Below are 20,928 nucleotides of genomic sequence, written 5' to 3'. Positions count from 1 at the left end.
ACAGCTCTTCAGTTGGTACAGACAGCCAAAACCTCTTTGCTGCACTCTGGATCCAGAGAAGAGTTTCCTACTCTCACCTTTTCTAACATGACCTGCCAAACCTTTGACTTGTCTCTGGGCATGCCTGCTGCCCTCAATCCAGCCCCAGATGCCACCTCTTCATTCTGCTCCATCAGAGCTCCAGTGAGTGGGGCTGCTCAGTGTCCCCTTCCACACCCAGCTCCCACAAGCAAGAAGCTCAGGTCTGTGTCCTCAGCCACTGCAGCTCCTCCTTGCAGCCACGGCACTGCTCCAGCAGCACCAGCACAGGCAGTACAGGCAGGATCTCCTGGTGTGCATCACTCGTGGTGAGGGAGGTGTCTCTGCCCTCAGCACCCAACATCCAGATGTGGTTTGGCCTCTTCCACAATCTGCTAGGCTACACCTCACAGGACTGTTGCCTACCACCCAGTCTGTTTTACTGGGCTTTCCTCACTTGCAAATGTTTGGGTTTCCTAAATGCCTGTGAAGAGAGGTGGTCCTTAGGACAGAAGACAACGGATATTAAAACAACTTTTCAATGAACAGACTGGCAAGATAAATTGGTAAGATAACTGGCTGCACGTTTTGATTTGCATTTCTTAAGAGCCTAATATCCTGAGAGACTCTACCTCAAAAGTAGAATTCCACAAAATAGGGCCTAATTGGGAGCACTGGATATTAATCTTAAGTTTTACCTGGTCATCCTCAATTCTACTTTTTAGCAGTCTGTAACTCTGAAAAAGATACTGGAATGTGGAATTCAGTTTGTTTCTTTCACATTTGAAAACTGTTCAAGTTTTTCCCTCCCCTCCTTAGCTCCTGCTGGCACAATGTTTTTATTGTGATATGAACAACCAATGTGGGATAATAGCAGAAGACTGGTGAGGAGGGTTATAAACACGCTGAAGTGACTTGCAGCTGGGGTGTAGAAAAACACATACATCATGCTAATTGTTGTTTAGCCTTGTGTGTTTGACAAGTAGAACATCTGTGTTTAGATAACGTAAGCCTGTGAGAGACTTAAAGGCACCCTATCATACATGCTTGAGATTCCTGCTCTGCTTCAGTAAAGATCAAAGCAGAGTGGTAAAATACGTGTGTGAATCCCTGATAAACAGGCAAGGGCAGCAGGTTTGGAGATCCTCTAGCATGGACCAAGCTCTGTGGTGCCTGTGTCCCACTTGTGTGCCTCTGCCTGGGTGCTGCTTTGGGGATCCCCTGGTCAGTGAGGTAAGGGAAATAAATGTCATCTTTGTGCGTTTGTGGTTGTTCCTGTGTCCTCTCTATGCTGACTCACACAACAAGCAGGGAAAATATGTGATTATAGAAAGTAATATGTAATGTGATGAGACACAATCTACAGAAATTGTGGCCTTGGTCAGATTTTTTAAAAAGAAAAATGTCAGGTTTTTGTGTGAGAATTAGCCCAAAGAATGCCTATTGTAGGAGGGCAATGACTATTGCTATACTACAGGCTAATTCAGTCTAGGCTTTGTCTCTAGACAGCACATGATTCAGTTGATGAAAATGAAAAATTGGTTCCCTAATGCAGTAAAGTAGGTACATTATCCAAGTTTATTATTCTGGAGATTGCCTTTGGATTATAGGGACACAAACCATTTGACAGCACCATACAAATTAATCCACACCTGGCAGACCCACACATCTCTCATCTTTCTTCAGCAAAGATATCCAATTCCAAGAGATTAATTCCATTATTCTGGTGTTTGAGTGGCATTAAGAGAAGACTGCAAAGGTGGATGCAGATTGGATGTGCACCAGCTCACTGGGGCACCATCAATATTGTCATTTCTTCGGAAGGTCAGGTGAGTAAAAACAGTCAACGGCACATAGAAACTCAAGCAGATCAGCTAAAGAGCATGGAGTTTAAGAAAACATCTGTCTCAGTGGATTGTTCAAAGTCTGCATTTGCTCTTTAATTCTGCAAATGTATCTAACTTCATTGTTCTGCTATAGTTCTGAAGGCAACAAAGTACAAGCACCAGTTTTTCTGTGCCCTTTTGACTTGTTGGATTCCCTTCTGCATCACAGAGGGCCCACTGCAATAACATTTTCACTGTATTTATGGAGCCTTTCTTCTACATGGGTTTTCTCAGTGTCTTACAAGAGAGGAATACTAGAGTTGTTCCCATAGAGTGGTCGCTGTTGCAGTCACTTTCACTGAAATCTGAGTTTCCACGAAACTGAAAGAAACTTCATACTTTTGAAATTACCTCATTTTGTACAGATTTCACAGAGAGGCCATAACAGGGCAGAAAACCCCGTAAGAGAGCAGATGCCATGCAGCATGATCACAGTACACTAGGTTAGTGTTCTGAGCACTACCGAGTGCACCCCTTTCTCCACATAGTAGACTCCTTGTGACCCAAGGAAGCACATCTGAAGGATCACAAATGTTCCTAACCCTAAATGGTCTTTTATTCAACTCATTTGTTTTCTCCTCACTGAGAACTGGAAAGCATTAATTTTAGTTACAGAGGCACAGAAAAAGACCACAGCTCCCTGTGAGATTGGTAAAACCAGGCCAGGTTGTAGCAGCCAAGTCAAAGTCTAGAGCAGCACTAATACCTGATTGAAACTAGCCAGACTAACCAAGAAAGTTAAATTTTGGATGCATAGTGATTGCTTAAGGTTTCCTTTAACTCCTGAGAACTCCCTGACTGCTCTGCAGAAAACAAGCCACAGGTGAAATCTGATTACAAGTTGAAGTTCCTTTGCAAGGGAGCTTGGGAAGGCAAGATGGAAGAGGCAGTTGTGGTTGAAGACATCTGTCATGCTGTATCTTGTTTTCTCAAGGCTTATCAATGCTGTTTGCTACAGGTACTTTTAAACACTTTTAAATTTGTTGAGTTACAAGATTTATTGATGTTTTATTGACTGTAACCTAGAACAGAAGTGATTTCCTCTCTTGGAAGTATCCTTGCCTTCATAATGCCATATCAGGAAAATCTGGTTGTTGAGGGAGCTGTATCAAAGCTGAGGAAAGCCTGTGTACAGAATAGAAAGCAGCTATTTAAGTCCTCTCAAACTGGTTGTTATCAAGTATGTAGGTCAAATGTTCGAGTTTCTTAAACAGGATAGAAATAGGCCTATAATTTTTTATTCTTTGATACAAATAGTATTTAATCTGAAATTATAACTTTCCAAGTGGTGTGAGCACTGGAACCAGAGGACACAAAACTTCCAGGCCTCTTCAAAAGGAAGAAATTAGAAAGTAGAAAGAGCTGTGTAAAACACTTCTGGTGAAGAGGGTATGACTTTAAAGCCTTTGCTTTTCATTCTTGTCCTTAAGCTGGCTGCTGTAAGAACTGCTACTACCCATTAGCTTCTGTGCCCTTGATTGAACCAGCAACTAGATTAAGGGTGCCCTGACTGGCAGATGTATGGAGGCTCTGGGTTAAAACTGAGCAGCAGTAGATGTTATGTTTATCGATTACCTCTCTCTGCAAGGGTCTGAAGCCAGAACTGTGACTCTCCTTCTGGTTTTCTGCAGTTTTTTGTTTAGTGAATTAATCTGTGCTGATGGATCCTTGTGGCTGTGCAGCAACCTTTGTAATTCAGCAGGTGCTTGGTGACCCTTTCTAGGAAACTATTGGGATGTCCAGGCTCTTCCCTTGGGATAGGAAAAAGCAATCTTAATCCTGCTATGGGTACTTTACTCACCTTTTGCCATCTATAAGGCCTTGTGCCTGCTCAGGCTGTTTCCTTGTCAGGGTACCTGCCAGTCACAGGCATCCTGAGGAAGGTGTGCAGGTAGGGGACACTGGAGCAAACACTGATGGGGCTTGGAGGCCATCTGCCCCCTCTGCTTAGGGAAGGAAACTGAGACAAAAATGAGTAAGTGCAGGTCTACTGTGAGCAGACTATCAGATATTAAATATTTACCACTGTGCTGATTTGCTAGACACTTAATGGTTTAGTACAGAGCTGTTGAACTGTCACTGGGGTCTCTGCATGAAGCTGCCACTTGATCCAGCACTACTGTCTTGTACCCCTGGTGCTCCTGGATGGCTTTGGCAGTTTCCTCTCATTTCCAGAAACTTGGAGGGTGCAGGAAAATATCTTCTGACACCCTCCATCACGAAGCTCTGGTGCCATCCGGGGTAGTTGATCCCGTACCATTATTTATCCACTGGCAGCTGTTCTGCTGCTTTGGGCAGGCATGAGCAGAAAGCAAACTACCTTTGCTGTGTAGTTGTCACAAACTGGGAGCAAGGCTACTGGGAGCTAATGACTAGGGTTAAGAATAATACATATTTTGTCAAAATTTATCGTTTGAAACAGTGTTAGCTGGAAAAATATCGGTTGGAGAAGTCTATGTTGTTGGATACTATTGTGGTAATTTATGAGAAATACTAAACGTAGGCATGCAACTTTAAAAAGGGCTGGTGCAGCACTGGGGGCAAGGGACTGGCTGAACAGGCGTTGCTGGAAACTCTCTAAGGCCCATTAGCAGTGAAATCCAACCTCCCTCAGAATAGCTGTTGGATGTGGTGGTGTCCAGTTTCATCAAACAAGCTGAGTCCTGGAAAAATTGGGAATTTAATCTTGTTATCTGTTAAACATGATGGCAAGCTACCTAATGGAGAGAAGGCCTTGCCAAGCTCCCCTCTTCTGGTAGCTGGGAGTGGTGCCCAGCATGACTCGGGTCAGGGAAGCAGGTTGTCATTATAATGAAAATTTATTTCCAGCTCTTTAAAAATCAGTGTAATTGCTCTAAATGCAAACCATTCTGAAAATATTATTTGTCTTCTAACAAAAGTAGCAAATTTTATTTATTAGAAGTTAATGCATGTAGTATAAATATTTCCTGGTACTCAGTCCCAGCTAAAATAGAAAATCTGTTAATAAATAAAACTGGACAAACCAAAGTTGTAAATGCCTCCAACAGCTGTGTGGTTACTTGGTAGCTGGAGTGGGCATTTGGAAGGAGTCTAGATGACTGTGAAAATATACAGGGGATGATAATTTTTGAAGTGATGTTAGCTAAAGAGAGAGAGCTGTCGATGTGGAGCTCTCAGATATGGTATCCAGGCATGCTTCATGCTTGTAGCTTATCTTACCTGCCATCCCTATTTACCTTATTAAAAGTGAGAGCTGCACAAGCTAGATAAAAAATAATAGATTAGAAAATAAGCCCTCTGACTTACTGGATGATCTGCAAAGCCTAAAATGCTATATCCAACAGTGATTCTTTCCTTGTGCTCTAGTTTGTTAAGTCATGTTTTTAGATAAAGTAGAATTTACTTTGCATCTGTTTTATGGAGTCTACCATAATAGCTGGCACACTGATTTAGGTGTTACCAGTATATTAACTTTCTACTTTTGTAATAAAAATGTGCTCTAAGGGTCTAAAACTTGAATTGTTTCTTGTGGAGATCTCACTGGGCAGGTTGAGGCCCCTGAGCCTTTCCCTTCTGCAGGTGGGAGCAGGGCTGGGGCTGCTGGGGAGGTGCACAGAAGCTGAGAGAGCTGCAGAACCTCGTGGTGGAGCGTGGCACCTCTGGGCACATTGATGCCAATGCCTCAGGTGTCACCAGTCATGTGTCAGGGACACCATGCTCCTCTACTCTTTCTCCAAGTGGTGATTTCTGGAAACTGTGGAAAAGAACTGCAGTGAAAGTCTCAGAATTCTGCTAGACAGGACTGTACTTAGGTTGCTTCTCCTGTCTCCGAGCTAATGTCCTCTGTTTGCTTTGATCTTCCTGATGCAGCCAAACACTGAAGGGTTGTGCTAATGGCTCTGCTTTTTTTTTTTTTTCCTCCTTTCATTGCATGACAGAAGCATTTTTTTCAGTTCCTGATGACCACAGTGTTTTGCTGCTAGAAACCACTTTTATAGGAATTTTTAGGTTCTGCATCATTAACAGAAGTGAAAAAGGGGTGAGTGTTAGCTGAAGATGGGGTTTATATCCAAGCTAATTCCCATCAGGTTTATTTTTTTTCCTGAAACATAGGTGTGCAATCTTTCTGAAGAACCTTAGGCCATACTGACATCTGAGGGTGTTGTCAACTGTGAGTTTTCCAAACTGGAAGAAAAAGACTGAGAAAAAGTGCCACAGAACTGAAACACATCCTGAGTTTTTAATGGTGCTGTTTAAATAATTTAGTGTGTTGGTGGTACACAAGCACAGAAATGTATGTTTGAATTTGTCTGATTTACCTGTAGTGGAAACTGACTTTGTGCAAAGCATTTTATAATCACAAACATATATTTGTGATTATAAACAAACAGATATTCCAGAATACTAGTAGAACATAACACATGATACTTAAGTTTTGCTCTCTACAGCTGTGGGTCAGTCTGTGGAGATAGTTTTCCTTTCTGTGTTGCCTTTGTAAAGTTGGCAGAGAATTCAAATTAAACTAAAGGAAAGAGAAGTGAAAAATAGGAAGTCAGGGAGGAGAAAGCAATTTTGTGAGAGGCTTATTTCTGGATGGGCATTTCTCTTACCTTTTTCATCCTGATTTGTGATCTTTTTCACATTCTCTTTAGGATGCTTGATGGGATGGGATAGGGCAGAAAGGGTATGGCTTTGCTTCCTTTTGTGCTTGGAAGGCCACTAAAGGAATTAAGTTCATTAGTATTCAAAGAACTAAAAAACCCATGCATTCCGTTCTCTTAGTTTGAACCTGGAAAAAGACAAAACAAGAAACCAAAACACGGTAAAATAAAATATAGACCCATTAAGGTGCTTGACATGACTGGAGAGTGTTGCTTGTCCATGTTCTTTTCCTTTGAAATATTCATTTTTGTCACAGATGGAAATGTATGAAAAGTTCTCAGGTAATAACAAGAATAAACATTCAAGAATAAAATAATGCTGATATTGTAGGGAAGAAAGAATATAGAAGGGGCTGGATAAGATAACATTATATAAATAGCACTACTTGTTTGAAAGGATGTTCGGAGTGAGGGAAGGGATAAACCTCTTCTCCCAGGTAAAAAGTGACAAGAAGAGAAGAAAAATTGCACCAGGGAAGGTTTGAATTGGATATTAAGAAAAATTTCTTCACTAAAATGTTATCAAACATTGAAAAAGACTGTCCAGAAAAGTGGTGGTGTCACCATCCCTGGAAGTGATCAAAAAATATGTGGATGTGTCACTTACATGGCTTAACAGTGAACATGACAATGCAGGGCTAAAAGTTGGACTTGATCTTACAAACCTTTTCCACCCTCAATGGTTCTATGACTTGTTTCTATGAAATTCTGAGTACTACAGATTTGATTGCTGCTTTTTCCTTAATTTCTGACAGTAAGATCTCATAGGCGTGATATTCCTGTGAATAATCATAAGTAAAACTACAGATGGAGCCAAACTCACAGACGAGTTTGATTCTTTCATACCCTCAACAAACACAAAAGACATTGGCATTTTTTACCTTTTCTATGAAAAGCTTGTGAAAGTGCAAGCATACATTTACACTGCTGTCAGCATAGTCATGTATCCAAGAGTCTTCAATGAGGTTTTTGCTGTCTTCATCAACACCCTTGCCTCTGCAGCATTGATTATATTAGCTGTGCCCAGTCCTGCTAGCCATACCCCTAGAATGACAGGTTGTACTTATTACAGAGGACACCTTCCCGAGGCTCCACACTTACCTGCCATTCCTGTTCTGTGGAAGACTTCATTGTCCAAGTGATTAATAGAACTGCTTTGTAGTGAAAGTCACAACATGACATGATTATTTACTAGCAGACTGAAATTAAGAAATTTCATTATTAAAAATTCATAGCTGTTTCACTTATGACAGTTTGAGAGAAGAGCCAGTGAATAATTTATTTGCCATAAGCATTCAGCTCATCCTTATCTGATGTTTTTGTGCAATGTTTATTCTTGAAAATCTGTAAAAAATATGTTTTTGTGCAATGTTTATTCTTGAAAATCTGTAAAAAATGCCCAATGAAAAAAACGACAAAAAAACCCCACACCCTCCTAACCAAAATAAGACTGCCCACTCACTTTTTCCTATTGATAAACTACATTTTTAGGAGTTTTTATTACTGGAGCATATATAGGTCATGCCAGCAGAGTTTGTACTAGCAAAAGTAGTTGAGTGTCTGTATTTGGAGGCTTTGCTGCCAAAAGAACCCAAGTAAAATCCTTTGAAGTGTGGATTAAGCAAAGAGTTTTGTTTTGGGAGCAGTTCTTTGACCGCTGTGGTTTTATTGAACTGTCATAAAGATACACTGTCAGGGTTTGTTTGGTTTTTTCCCAAAGTGTTTTCCACTTCAGTTGGATTTCTAAATTTCTAGTAAAGATACTTGTTACAGGTGTTACTGAAGTGAAATGTATGCACTGAAATTCTTATTCTGCCTTTCCTAGACCAAGGGTTACTTCATAAGGCCAAACAATGACTGTTGTGTTTGGCAAGTACAAACCAGTAAGTCATGAGTTAATTTTAAGTTCAGCAAAGATCAGATGCTCAATCTATGCAAAGGCATGCATCAATTTTATCCAAGATGTTGGTTTCTGAGATCTCATAGTGGTTGCAAAGAACTGTGTCATCTTTTCTTCCTTTGGCTAAAATGAGACAGACAAGACATTCTATTAATATGAAACTACTGCAGCATTATTGGAGATGCATGCTGAATACTTTCTGTGGATATCTGGAAGAACTATTTTGTATAAATTACCTGTGGTTTTTTCCCATTAAATGCCTTTTGATCAAGAATCTGCCATGTGGGCAAGATGTGTATTCATCTTGGTCTGCAGAACAATGGACCCATGTCAGTGAGGGATTCTGGCAGCTCTCAAGGGGCAGACAAGCACAGAGATTGCCCTCTAAGCCTGTGAAGCCCCCTTAATGAAAGGACTTGTATTGTTCCATAGTTTCCTACTAAATATAAACAAGGGGTTTGATCTCATAATAATTAATTTCATCATGGTTCCTTAGTATTTTCATAATAGAAAAATGAATTACAATTACCTGCACATCAAGATGAGTTCATAATTTGTATGTGTACTAGCAGATATAAGATTTAAGCAAAAAAAGGGAAAATAACCTTTTGGCTCTAAAGTACAGTGCCAATGTTACAGTGGATTTCTGCATATGAAATCTCATAATATGACATTTTCAAAGAAACAGCCCTCTGATTTCATACAGTTTGGAAACAAGGAACAAAACTTACTTTGATGTAATTTTAGGGCATAGGAAAGGACACAAAGAAGATATCTAATCCATTCTCTGCTCCAACCAGGAGCCCTCATTATTCTGGACAGATGTTTGTCAACCTTCTCAATGTGTCCAGAGATGGTGCTGACACTGCTTCACTGCACTTTCAGACCACACTTCACTTTTAGAGATTTCTTTTCTAATTTAATCTTGCTTCAGTTTAAAATCACTAGTACCAGTTCAGATGGGTGCAGGCATGAGGGGTCCCTATTTTACTTTGCAGTTACCTTTCATGTAACTGAAAATTTAATGTCTCTCCCCAATTCCAACATCTTTCTTTTAGATGGGTTGCTCTAAACCTTCACCTTTCAGATTACTGCAGCTAAAACAATGAAAGATCTTCCCATTTCACTTATGGTTGCTCCTACTGCCAGGCACGAGTTCCTTTCAGATCATGAGTTGTCTGTTTTGATGCACAAGGTGTTTGCCCAGAGGACCTGAAAACTGCTCCACAACCCATGGCACTCTTACATCAGTAAAATTGTGGCTGCAGAGATGTGTGTCACCACAGCCAGATGGGGTCAGAGGCAGCTTCTAGGCAATGGAGATTTAATTTCAGTATGTTTGCATGAGAAACACTGTCCTTTTTGGTGGGTGGAGATTTAGGAATAGAGATGCCAGTTATGTTGAAACCTAATAGGGACATTTAACAGACAAGACTAGATAAACCTCTGTTGGAATGAGATAAGGAATGCCAGTTCCAGGCAGTTTACTAGAAAGAAGAATTTAAGTCATGGCAGTACGTCTGTTAATATGGATTTGAGAAAGTGTCCGTTTTTAATTGTCTTTAGCAACGCTGACAGTCAGAAGCTATTTGTCTAAAGCAGGATTTGAGAGTTGTCTAAAAAACACAGCGTGAAGCTCAATCATTCTGTATTCTTGCAGAGAATAGCAATTCTCAACTAGTTATAGAAGAATATCAGTCTTGGTCACAAGAAATATCAATCAAAATTTTTCCTAACTGTAACTAAGGTGACTGGAGAGCAGTTTAGAACAATGAGCCCAGAGGCTGAGTATCAGGCTCTCCCTAAGTTAAGGGTAAACAAGAGATCGTGCTGAAGGACAGCGTAATTCATTTCAGTACACAGCAGATCTCTTAAGGTAAAATATATTCAACTTGATACGGCAATGTCTGAGTTTTCAAGCATATCCACACAATTCCACTGAAGTTAGTGGAATATGCAAACACCAAAGGCAGAAGTGGTTTATTTTTGAACCTCAAACCTTTGCACCTTTCCAAATTGTTGTTCAGAGCTCTTGTATTTTTCCAGTTTTCCTTAGAAACAACTGCATGTACCAAATATTAAGGAAGAAAAGAAAATGTGAGGGGGCACTAGAATATGGTACTATCAAACATGTCAGCAAGTGCCGGGAACTGTTCCCAGATATGGTCTGAAAAGAAAAATGGTTGATTGAATTTGGAGTTTTCCAAAACATCTGCTGCTTCAGTTTGATGGCCCAAATGGAACATTAAATTTGAGATCATTCTTTTTCTATAGTTCAGGAAAATAACCTTTTTTTCCTAAATAAAAAAGGCACATTTTTTTCCATGTAAGAGAAATGTATGAGTGGGAACATCAGTTCTGATATGGACTATTTGGTTACTGTGATTGTGTCACTGTTGACATAACACGGAATTCAACCACCTTACAGCCTGAAGTGGCCTTTCTTCTGCTGTACAGTGAGGATTTTTTTTTCTGTTATTGTGTTGTTTTTGTTGGGTTTTTTAAAGGAATGTGCTAAGTTTGTAAAGCAGGACTGGCTGTTATTGACATCTCCTGACAGTTGCTGAAATCACCAAGGGCAAATCTTTGGTTTTGTAAATTACACCAAGACTGTACAAACTGCTACGACAGTTTCTTCCTTGCAGGTGTCAGCTATTCCACACACTGCATTTGTCTGTGCTTGCCAACATAACTTCTGAGGCTGTCAGGTTCTATAGTAACCACCTTCTGTAGCAAGAGATCTATCACCTTAGTGAAAATGCTATCCTGTAAGAAAGCATTAAAGATAACATACAATATTTTCTGAGGCATATGCATATGCAAACCCTCTGAACCACTGCCACCAACACACTTGAATTAGCCTCACCCGGCCCTAGTGATGAAGGGGAAGGGATTATAATGCTGTTTTGAAATACAGGCTAGGGCTTTTTTGGTGCACTTAATTTTATTAATTTTTTCCCCAACTCCTTTACACACTGCACCAAGTTAGTCATATGGTTTATTATTTTAGACTTGTAAAAGAAGTCAACTGAGTAGTCTGGAATGTTGGGACCTTGCAGACCTTGCAAGCAGCTTGCAGCAACAGAGTGAGTGTGCTCTTGCATGGGGTCTTCCTCACCCAGAACAATCTGCACTTCTCTGGTTGTTCTCATTGTACAACTCTGAGAAAAGACAGCCTTTATTCACAGTGCACGTTTGAACTTTTGGGGGCAGTTACTGGAAATTTTGTAGAGGTTATATATTTATTTTCTTTCCTGAGAGCTGTTGTGATCATTCCAGAGCACTGCAGAATGATGTGCTGTGAACACACACAGACTGACTCAGCTTGTCAAAAACTCATTTAAATATAAATGCATAAAAAAAGAGAAAGAAGCACAAACTGGAATATGTATGTGCTAAAAGCCCTTTTTGTGATTGCTGAATCTATAGCACTATTGACATTTCATTGTAGCTGAGGGATTACAGAGGAAGTGCTTCCCAGCTTTCCTGAAGTTTAATCCTTGCATGACATGTTCATTTACTAGAATCCCCATGTTACCAGTCTGTATTGGATTTGGTGCCACACCATGTGTACACTTGTCACAAATGGAAGGTAGAGAATCTGAGGATGAGGTGAAGAGATGCATTCCCTGTTACTTCAAGTTTCTTCCTTCATAAATTCATTGGTTTTGCGCCTCATTTGGAATATTTTCACAAATTTTAAAGGCCATAGCAGTTCTACCTTTGTGCTGCATGCTTCGGTTAAGGTGCTTCCGTAGGAAGTTTATTTGGTGCTGCTGGTCTGCAGCGTGCTCTCTTCGTAAGGAGGCACTGGGTCTGGAGAGAGCTCAATGTGAGCCTCTTCCATGGAAGTCTTCATGGTGGCCTCCTCATATGACGGAGGCAAACACACCGAGAGGAATGTGGCGTCAGGGAGCAGCGTCGAGTAGTGGAAGCTCTGTTCGCTGCTCCAGGGCAGTGCGGAAAGGAAATTGGACACGTCGTGCTCGGGCAGGGCCTCGGGAAGGTCGATGCTGAAGATCTGGCCCTGCTGAGTGGGGCGCTGGCAACGGCGGTACAGGAAGAGCAGCAGGAATGCCAGGAAGAGCATCATGGTGGCAGGCAATATGATACACAGAAATGGCTCTATGTCCTCTTTGGTTGAACTTGACTGTTGTCTGCTCTGTAACCAAAGCAAATAGGAAGGGTGTTGGATTCCTGGATTCTCTCTTAATCAGAGAGAATAACCACATTCCCCATCTCCACCTTATGGCATAGCAGTTGCTTTTCCAAATTTCTCTCTGCATTGGTATCATTCATGCAGTATGTTTTGCAGGCACATGAGTTCTATTTACGGGACAAATACAGCAAATCACAACCAGAGACAAAAAACCCCAGAGAAGTTGCAAGGAGTATTGGGTTTTTAGAAAACCCTGTCTCCAATAGGGAAAAACCCCAACAACCTGCAAGTATATGCAATTTTGTATAACCTTTTATTACTCTCGGATTAGCGGGACCAGTCAACTTTGCAGGAGATGGGTTGAGTTTTTAAAATTTGGGCATTGAATTGCAGATGAATAAGGCAATGAATGGATGGTGATCCACCATCTGCTGTTGTTTCTTTGTGTTTGGAAAACAGTTTAAAGAACAGCTATTATGACAACTAGCCCTTTCAAACAATACCTGCTCTTGGGGTTGCTCTAACCTCACAGCCCAGCTCCAAATAAAACACAGTGTTTTTATTTGACAGGACAGCTTGGACTGGACCTCTTGATCTTGTTCTGCCAGCGATCCAATAATCATTTTTCCATGCTTAGAATTATGGAAAAAGAACTTCTGTGTAAGAGAAATAACAATTGTGACTGCTGTGTCAGCTTTGTTTTCTGCAAAACGTAGCATGAAAGACCTCTGTCCCACAGCTTTTGAATTGTGATGCAATGTTATTCGGAGTTGTAAGCTATGAGAAAAACCAACAAAGCCATTTGTGCTCTTGTGTTGTATCAGCTTTAGTTCTAAAATTTAGTATATCTTGTTTGCAGTTTGACTCTATCTTATAATAATTGGGTCTCATTGAGAGTCTAGTCTAGAACAGAAAGAAAATCCAAACCTTATAATGCTGTTTATCAAGTCACTCCCTTTGTAAACTCTCAATGAATGCTATGAGGTGGCTTCTTCACATTTGGATGATGAGACTAAAAAGGTCAATGGACCAGATTTCCTTTATCTTGAGTGAAGGTGCCCATTCTGGCTAGGAGAACTTGAGTGATTCTTTCCTCAAAGGGTTTGGAAGCAGGGATGCAAACTGGCCATTTGCACCAATGGCTTTGTGAAAAGGACAGTAACTCCAGTGTCTCCTTCTTAGTCTACAAAAAGTTTCAGGAATCACAGTCATTCTTCTGGCTACAAAATCACACTGTAATCTACATTCAGCTCATTATCTACCAGGCATTTGTAACCTCTTTGCTTTGTTGTCATTTTACGAAATTATTATTATGTGGTCATGCCCAAGAAAAATAAAGTGAATAGGCATTGACTCCTAATTAATAATGTAGGGGAGATTACTGCTTTTCTGTTTTTTCCCTAAGCTATTGTGGGTATGAAGCTAAATGCATGTAAGTAATTTTAAAATACACTGAAACCTTTGCAGATTAGCTATTAAAGCTATTTTTCCCCAATGTCTTTTACCCCAAAAAATGCATATTGAAGAACTTTTTTATTAAAGAATTTCTGGCTGTACAAACTATTGTCTTTCCTGACCATTCAATGAGTGACAGGAAAGAGCAGAATTAGAAGAACTTGTTACAGCTGTTCTTCCAATATTCTTCCAACTTCCAACAGCTGTTCTTCCAACTTCTTAAAAATGAGGGGATTTTTTTTAGCTTGTTAATGCTCTTTTAGCATGTCTTGTGGGGTGCATTAAACATTTCAAGAGAAAATGAGAAAAAGAATCCACTATAATATCAGTGCACTATGTATGGGGAGACTTCTTGGTATGTTACCAATATTCTTACAGTAAATATTGAGGAGAGCTGAGCTTAGAGCTTGTTTTTAAAATCCATGTCTAAGTTTTGGATTTAATTTGTAGGGAGCATGCTTTTATCCAGGTTGAGTGTTGGATCTGGGGTTGTATAGAATTCTGGTGGTTTGTGAGGACAGAGTGAGATTGCCAGAGAGTGTTTCCTGCATGAGGTTAGTAAGAGGTATATAAAGCCCCAATTATCATTTCAACTCAGTGCAGCTTCCCTATAAATTTCACTGAAACCATATTTGTGTATTAAATAATGGTCAAGGACAGTGTATCCTTCATGTGCTGATGGAAGCACAGACAAGACTTAGGGCTGTAAGACATGGCCTCGTACAAATACTGACTTCAGAAGGAAAGGTTAAGCTTGATGGAAGGAATTCACAAGTGGTCTTGGGTCTCAGGGAAATATACTTTGCGCCAAAGCCTTGACTGGATCTCAGAGGTCTTGGGCCTTGCAATGAAGTACCCGTTAAGAGAAATGTGCAAAATATGTTATTGTTGGAGAGGAAAGTTTGCATCTAATGGTAAAAAAAAACGTTGAAGGAGTGCAACTATTTGTAATAGGAGCTACCTCAGATGGCCACAGTCTGTGAAGCAGTACAAAAGGATACCTTAGGGTACTAGTGGGTTACTGGCCTGAAAAATCTTCTTGTTTAAAGGCCCTCCAAGAGTAATCTGTAGCACTGCTTCTAAAGTTGCAAAATCAAACTCTCAAGCCTGAATAAATGCCAGCATTTTTAAATCTATGAAATCTTTAATTTGCTCTGCAGCACATACAATTTTTAATTACATTATTGTGCACCAAGTGCCTCCTCAGGGTTGTGATAGATTGCTTAGGGTAGGAGATGAACTCCACAATACCTCAGGGTACTGTGTTGCAGGGTGTGTACAATATGCAGTGACTGAGTCAGAAGGCTGGGAAGAGAGAGAACTACCTGCTTGTGCAGTAAAGCAGATGTGTTCCTGGGGAGCTCTGCTCCTGTCTCAGCTACCAAATGCTCTAGGGAAGGGGCAAGATAGATCAGTAGGGATGTTTCTTGTGGGTTACTCGGTTATGTCTCACTTGGAGTGCCTGGGTTGAGACCCTTGGATATGGTCTGCAGAAATTCTGTGTCTGTATTGCTCTCTCTGGAGGTGAAAAGGCAATGCCCTGAATCTGCAATTGCACTGTGGGACTTGGACAAAAATTGCGTAGGTTATTATAGAGCAGCCCATATTCTCTTGTTCTCCCTAAAGTGGTCAGGTGGTTGGACCACCTGATTTTCATTGCAGACCCCTTCCAACTGAACTACTCCTATTTTATCCCATTCTATTTCAAAATAACCACAATAGCCAGTGCCTGGTGGCTCTCTATTCAGTAATGTGTGCAAAAGAAGACACAATAAATTTGTTTAGTTCGTTCTTTCGTTTCACGATGACTGTATAGTTGTGAAGGAACAGTAAGTGTGTTTTACTATGATCTGCAAATTAGTGACATGTGAAGCAGATAGGATTAAGAATTAGGTAATATTATAGAATTATAAAATATGCTGAGTTAGAGGGGACTCATCATTGAGCCCAACTCTTGGGGCAGGACACCCCAAGGGTGTGCCTTTGAGCGTTGTCCAAATGATTTTTTAATTCTGTCGGGCTTGGTGCTGTGACCACTGTCCTGGGGAGCCTGTTCAGTGCCTAACTACCCTCTGAAAAAATATCTATCTCATATCTAACTTAAACCTCCTCAGCTCAGCTTCATGCTTCTTCTGTATGCTAACAGGTGACAATAAAGTCCAGGTTTCCTCAGTCTGTGTTTCAGAGTGCTCGTAGCTGTTTAAACACAGCTAATGTTAAGACTTTCCTATCAGGATGAAGAAACTTATAGGCTACTTAAGTGCATTATTTGAGCTGAAATATTTTTTCATAAGTTAATACTGCCCCACAGATGCCCTGAACCTGAACAGAGAGTTATATATCCATTCTGATGCTGCCTCCTGCCAAACATTATGTGGACTTATTTTACTTTGAGATGTAGTTCCAAAAGCTGATGGACTTCTCGTATGTATATCCATACTAAATGTATCCATATAATGTTTAGGAGACTATTGATCAATATTATGCCTTCTTTTTCTGTTGTGGTTTTGGGCCCATTTCTGCAATGACTGCCTAAAGGGCTGCTGAAGAATGTTGCAAAGATCTTCACATAAGGACTTGGAAAATCTAATAGGCATTTCAAAAACTACATTAAAAATAGGGATAATTTTGATACAAGGAATCAAAGGTCACTTAAAAATAAATCTGAAATTCTAAACTAAAACTAGTTCTAAACTGACCTAAAACTAACTTCTGCTGCTGAAGCTCTAGAACTAGAAAAGCAACCACTGTGTATAGTTATCAGGAATAGCTGCCAGAACTGGAAAATAAAATTTTTTAGAAATCAAATTGAATCTTCATTAATTGAAAGTAATACAACTGCAGAACATATTTAAGGTAAAATCCTCTACTGTTCTACATCTGAAAGTTTTCTACACCAGGCATAGGAAATGACTGACGGAATTATTAATTAACTGGCTTTATTTGATGCTGCTTCAATGCAGATCAGCATGATTTGCCTGTGTCACCACAAGCATCTATTATCAGGTTTGTAAGTGACAAAAATAAGATCTGAATTCCAGCATGAAATAAGTTACAGACACATAAATATGAGAAAATATCCCTTTTGAAATAGAGAAAGGCAGAAAAGAGCATGGAAATAAAAGGGATCATATTTCTAAAAAGTCCTGTTTTCCCAGAACTGATTCTTAGTAGGATAGTTTGGAATTGTTTATTCTCTCCTTTTGCTTTTACATTTGTAGGGACTGAAGCAGTTTCCCCCAACCACTGAGCACATACTAAAGTAGTAAAGCCTTTCATTAGTAATCTGTCTGCCTATGGTTTTTTAACATGCTGAGCATGTACAGTTGCCAGCTTACAGATTGTGTGACCCATATCAGTTAAGATGAGCTTTGCCTGTTGGTAAAGGAATGAAATGCAGAGCGTGGCTGAGTTGTGTGGTATATCCACGATGAGTAATGGAATGGGTTTGGAGCTGAACTATGTGTCTGGACAAGCGAGGGGCAGCACCTGCCTGCAAAGGAATGGCCTCATAAGGCAAAACAGGAGATTAAGGAAAGCTTTTGTGTGAGGATAGAAAAATGAAAGTTTATTTTGTTTACTGAAATACCCATTGAAGTGATTGAGCTGTGCTAAGATGTATTATGTTGTTAATGATTTGCTAGCATGCTTAGAACTCCATTAAAGTTATTTTTGCTAATACAGCCCACATTTATACAAATATATTTTGAAGTTGAATCAGGAAACCGATACTTCTGAAACGTTTCAAGTGGATTTGGAAACAAAGTCTGCTTTGAAGTCATTAGGGTGTGGTCTCCCCATAGATTCTTTTCCAAGCTCTATCCTGCTTCTTGAAGCTGATCCATTATTGCTTGTAAAAAGCAAAAACATGTAACTGTGGCACACAGAAAAACATTTTTATGTGGTTTTGTATCCATTAGTAATGACATGTAATTTAGAAGTGAGCCTGGATTTACACAGAATTTTCAAATACTTGTTGGAATGTGGCTCAGTGATGCTGTTTGTTTCTCGCTGTCAGGTAAAAGCAGTCTCGAAGTGTGAAGATATTGCCATTGCCATTCTAACTCTGGCAATGTTACTGGTGAGGCAGACTTTGTTAAAATTGTTGCACTATTTAAACACTACTTTTTGTTGGTTTTTGACACCCACACCTACCCCCCCCTTTATTTTGCAACAGCACACTTTATACATATCAGCTGAGTAGTGTGGCCAGGTCACTTGCTAACGCAACATGCTTTGGACATTGACTGAGGATGTACGAGCACCTTAAATCATTATTTTTGACCAGAGAAACCCTTCTGCTGCCTCCCAGACAAAGGCAGAAAGCAGGCTGTGTTTTCATCTCTGGGGGCTACTTCCCTCCCACCACTGGGCTGCATGTGATCCTCTCTCGCAGAAGTAATCAGCGCACAGCTTAGGGAACAAGAGTTCATTGCTGCCTGCTGCTGACTCGCAACATCTGCAGAAGGGCTTCACGGGACCACATCCAAAGCGTAAACACACGTTTAACAGAAAGGAAATCAAGGATGTGCTTTGCTTAGAAGAAGTAATTAAACTTCCTTACCTGCCACCCCAGCAAATTTTTTCCATCTAATGTTTTTCTCTTCCACAAATGCGTTTAAAAAGACTTAACAGCAGTAAAGGAATGCTCTGACTCTATGTAATTGAGCAGTACTGCTTTGATATGTCCCAATACCCAGGGATTTACTCTGTACACTGAGGCATTACACAGACAGACACACACACACATGCAAAGTCAAAGGACCTGCCACAGAGATGAGCAGGGGGGTACAGACCTGAAGCTCTGTTTCCCGAAGTGGCCCACCTGGTTCACTGTTTAGCCAGTCATAGCTTCCTCTGTCAGCATGTCCAAAATTTTTCAAGCTGCTGCCCAAGAGCCACCTCATGCTTTCATTAACCTGATCTTCTGTCTTCGTGCCTCCACCTTGCTTCGCTGCTGGCAACTGCGTCTCCGCCTCCCAGCCTTGACCCAGCCGGGCTGCTGCAGCTAATGATCCCTCTTAAGGGATATCCCCTTTACAGCAGAAAAGAAAAAAAAGAACTTAGACACCCCTTCGCCGTCAGGAAGCCAAGCAAATAGATCTCAGAGCCTCTCTCCACTTCCAACTCAATCTCTCTGGATTTGCTTCAGTGGCCTACATTACCAGCAAAGCTGGCATCAGGTATCTGGGAGCTGGGGCTGATAGCGCTCTGATTGGAGCACTCCCTGCATTAGGATTATTAAAAGGGGAATTTGCATGTGAATCTGAGCCCACATGGTCAGGACTCCGTGTGGATAAATAACGTTCTATATTTAGTTATCTAATAAACACTATTTCCAACAAAATAAAAGAAATAAACTTCATACTTTTAGGTTGAGAGTGAAAGAGTAACCGAGGTTCCCCCCTCAGCTACATAGCACAAGGTGGAACCACAATCCAGGCAGGTTTTTGTTCCCTGTTGCTGAAACATACAGAAAAGAGAGTGGTTTCTGAGTAGAGAAGCAAGGACACAAGGCTAAATGCTCTACTGAATTATTTAGCAGTGTTAGGATGTAGATGTTAATGATAAATCCAGAGAGAGAGCTCTGCCAGGAAAGCTTTGGTCACTGTGGGAGTGTATGATTGCTTCTGGTGAGAACGAGTTGCCAGTTCAGTTAAATCAGGTTAACAGCTTTCCAGGATACTCGTTAAATGACAATTGTTTCCAGTGTGAAGACTCTCCACGAAAAGCAATACGAACTTATTTCACTGGTGTGTGGTAATTTCTGAAGGGAGGACTCTTCAACTTGAGTTAAACCTTGATTCAACTTGCAGCTTGTGCTGAAAAGCTGGAGGTGTCTTTTACTGCCTTGCTGTGAGCAGAGGGAACGGTTATTGCTAAATCTCCCTTCCAACTGGGCAACTGTGGTGCACTTTTTATGATTTCTCAAGGCTCACCTGTCCGAGCAAAAGTTGTGTTTAGGACTGATGGTAGAAACTTGGGGTTAGAATCTTAACCTCTTATTTCTTGCTTGGACTTTTTTTCGTTAACTCTTTTAGTTCATTGCTCCCAGAAAACTGCAGGCATAGCTGGCATTGGCAGGCTCTACCCCTGCAGCTCCAGCAGTGGCAGTCAGCAGTGCCAGCACTCACTGCTTCTAATGGCAGAACCCTGGAAATACCTGTTCCCAAACTGGCTGTGATCCCTGTGTCTGCAGCTTGCAGGAAGGATTCACCCTGCAGGTGAACTGTGACTGTGAGAGAGGTGGTAGCTTGATGAATCTATGCCATTTTTTTCTGAATTTGCCAGGTGAGCAGTGGGCAGGGAACAGCAATATTGCATGGAGGACTGGTCTTGCTGCTGAAGCAGACACATCATTTGCTGGAAACTGAACTCTGCTGAGGCAGTCCTATGTGAAGCTAGAAATCTCACCTCAGCAACACCTTTGAATGCCTGTGCGAAGGCTTCTCCTTTCCTCACTTGTTGTAAAGCACTTTCAGAGGTGGTGAGTGTGTCCAACCACCAGGCCTAGGACAGTTACACTGTGACTTACCATGTCCACTGGAAGCCAGGTCCTAAACATGGATTAAGAGGTCACAGGTCAAAACAGTAAAATATTTCTCTTGATGTCTCAATACCTTGTATAAAAGCAAGAATAATGATCATCTTTCCCAAACCAGTGTTAAGAAAATAAATTCCTTAAGGAGCCTTGAGACTGTGTAGCTTAAATCTATAATCTCACATGCAAGCAGGAAACATTCATATACCATCTTAATTAGGGTCTTAGTGCAGCCCCTAAGATTATTAATGCTATTTTTAAAAGCTTGCTGTAAATTTGCCTTGGGACTGTGCATGAATAATGAGGAGAAGTAAAAAAAATATGAC

The 20,928-nt window shown here is 40.7% G+C and overlaps 1 protein-coding gene across 1 annotated transcript; it reads right to left on the bottom strand.

Annotated features, from left to right (window-relative positions):
* Positions 1-11,597: 11,597 nt before the first annotated feature.
* SMIM28 (small integral membrane protein 28) lies at positions 11,598-19,310 on the bottom strand. The gene is made up of 2 exons (XM_033056017.1): positions 18,858-19,310; positions 11,598-12,609 (listed from the first exon to the last, which is right to left on the bottom strand). Exons 1-2 carry the CDS (start codon positions 18,966-18,968, stop codon positions 12,211-12,213), a joined length of 510 nt encoding a protein of 169 aa, XP_032911908.1. The 5' UTR covers positions 18,969-19,310; the 3' UTR covers positions 11,598-12,210.
* Positions 19,311-20,928: the final 1,618 nt, after the last annotated feature.

Source organism: Catharus ustulatus, chromosome 3 (genome assembly GCF_009819885.2).
Source record: "Catharus ustulatus isolate bCatUst1 chromosome 3, bCatUst1.pri.v2, whole genome shotgun sequence".
NCBI classification, from domain to species: Eukaryota; Metazoa; Chordata; class Aves; order Passeriformes; family Turdidae; genus Catharus; species Catharus ustulatus.
This window is presented reverse-complemented; position numbering and strand designations above follow the sequence as displayed.

What these genes read in the sequence shown, in the direction of transcription:
- SMIM28 (XM_033056017.1), bottom strand. Translation starts at nt 18,968, where the DNA reads ATGAGGTGGCTCTTGGGCAGCAGCTTGAAAAATTTTGGACATGCTGAC. An exon ending in TTCGGGAAACAGAGCTTCAG is followed by an intron (nt 12,610 to 18,857) that starts GTCTGTACCCCC and finishes CTTTGGTTACAG; the next exon opens with AGCAGACAACAGTCAAGTTC.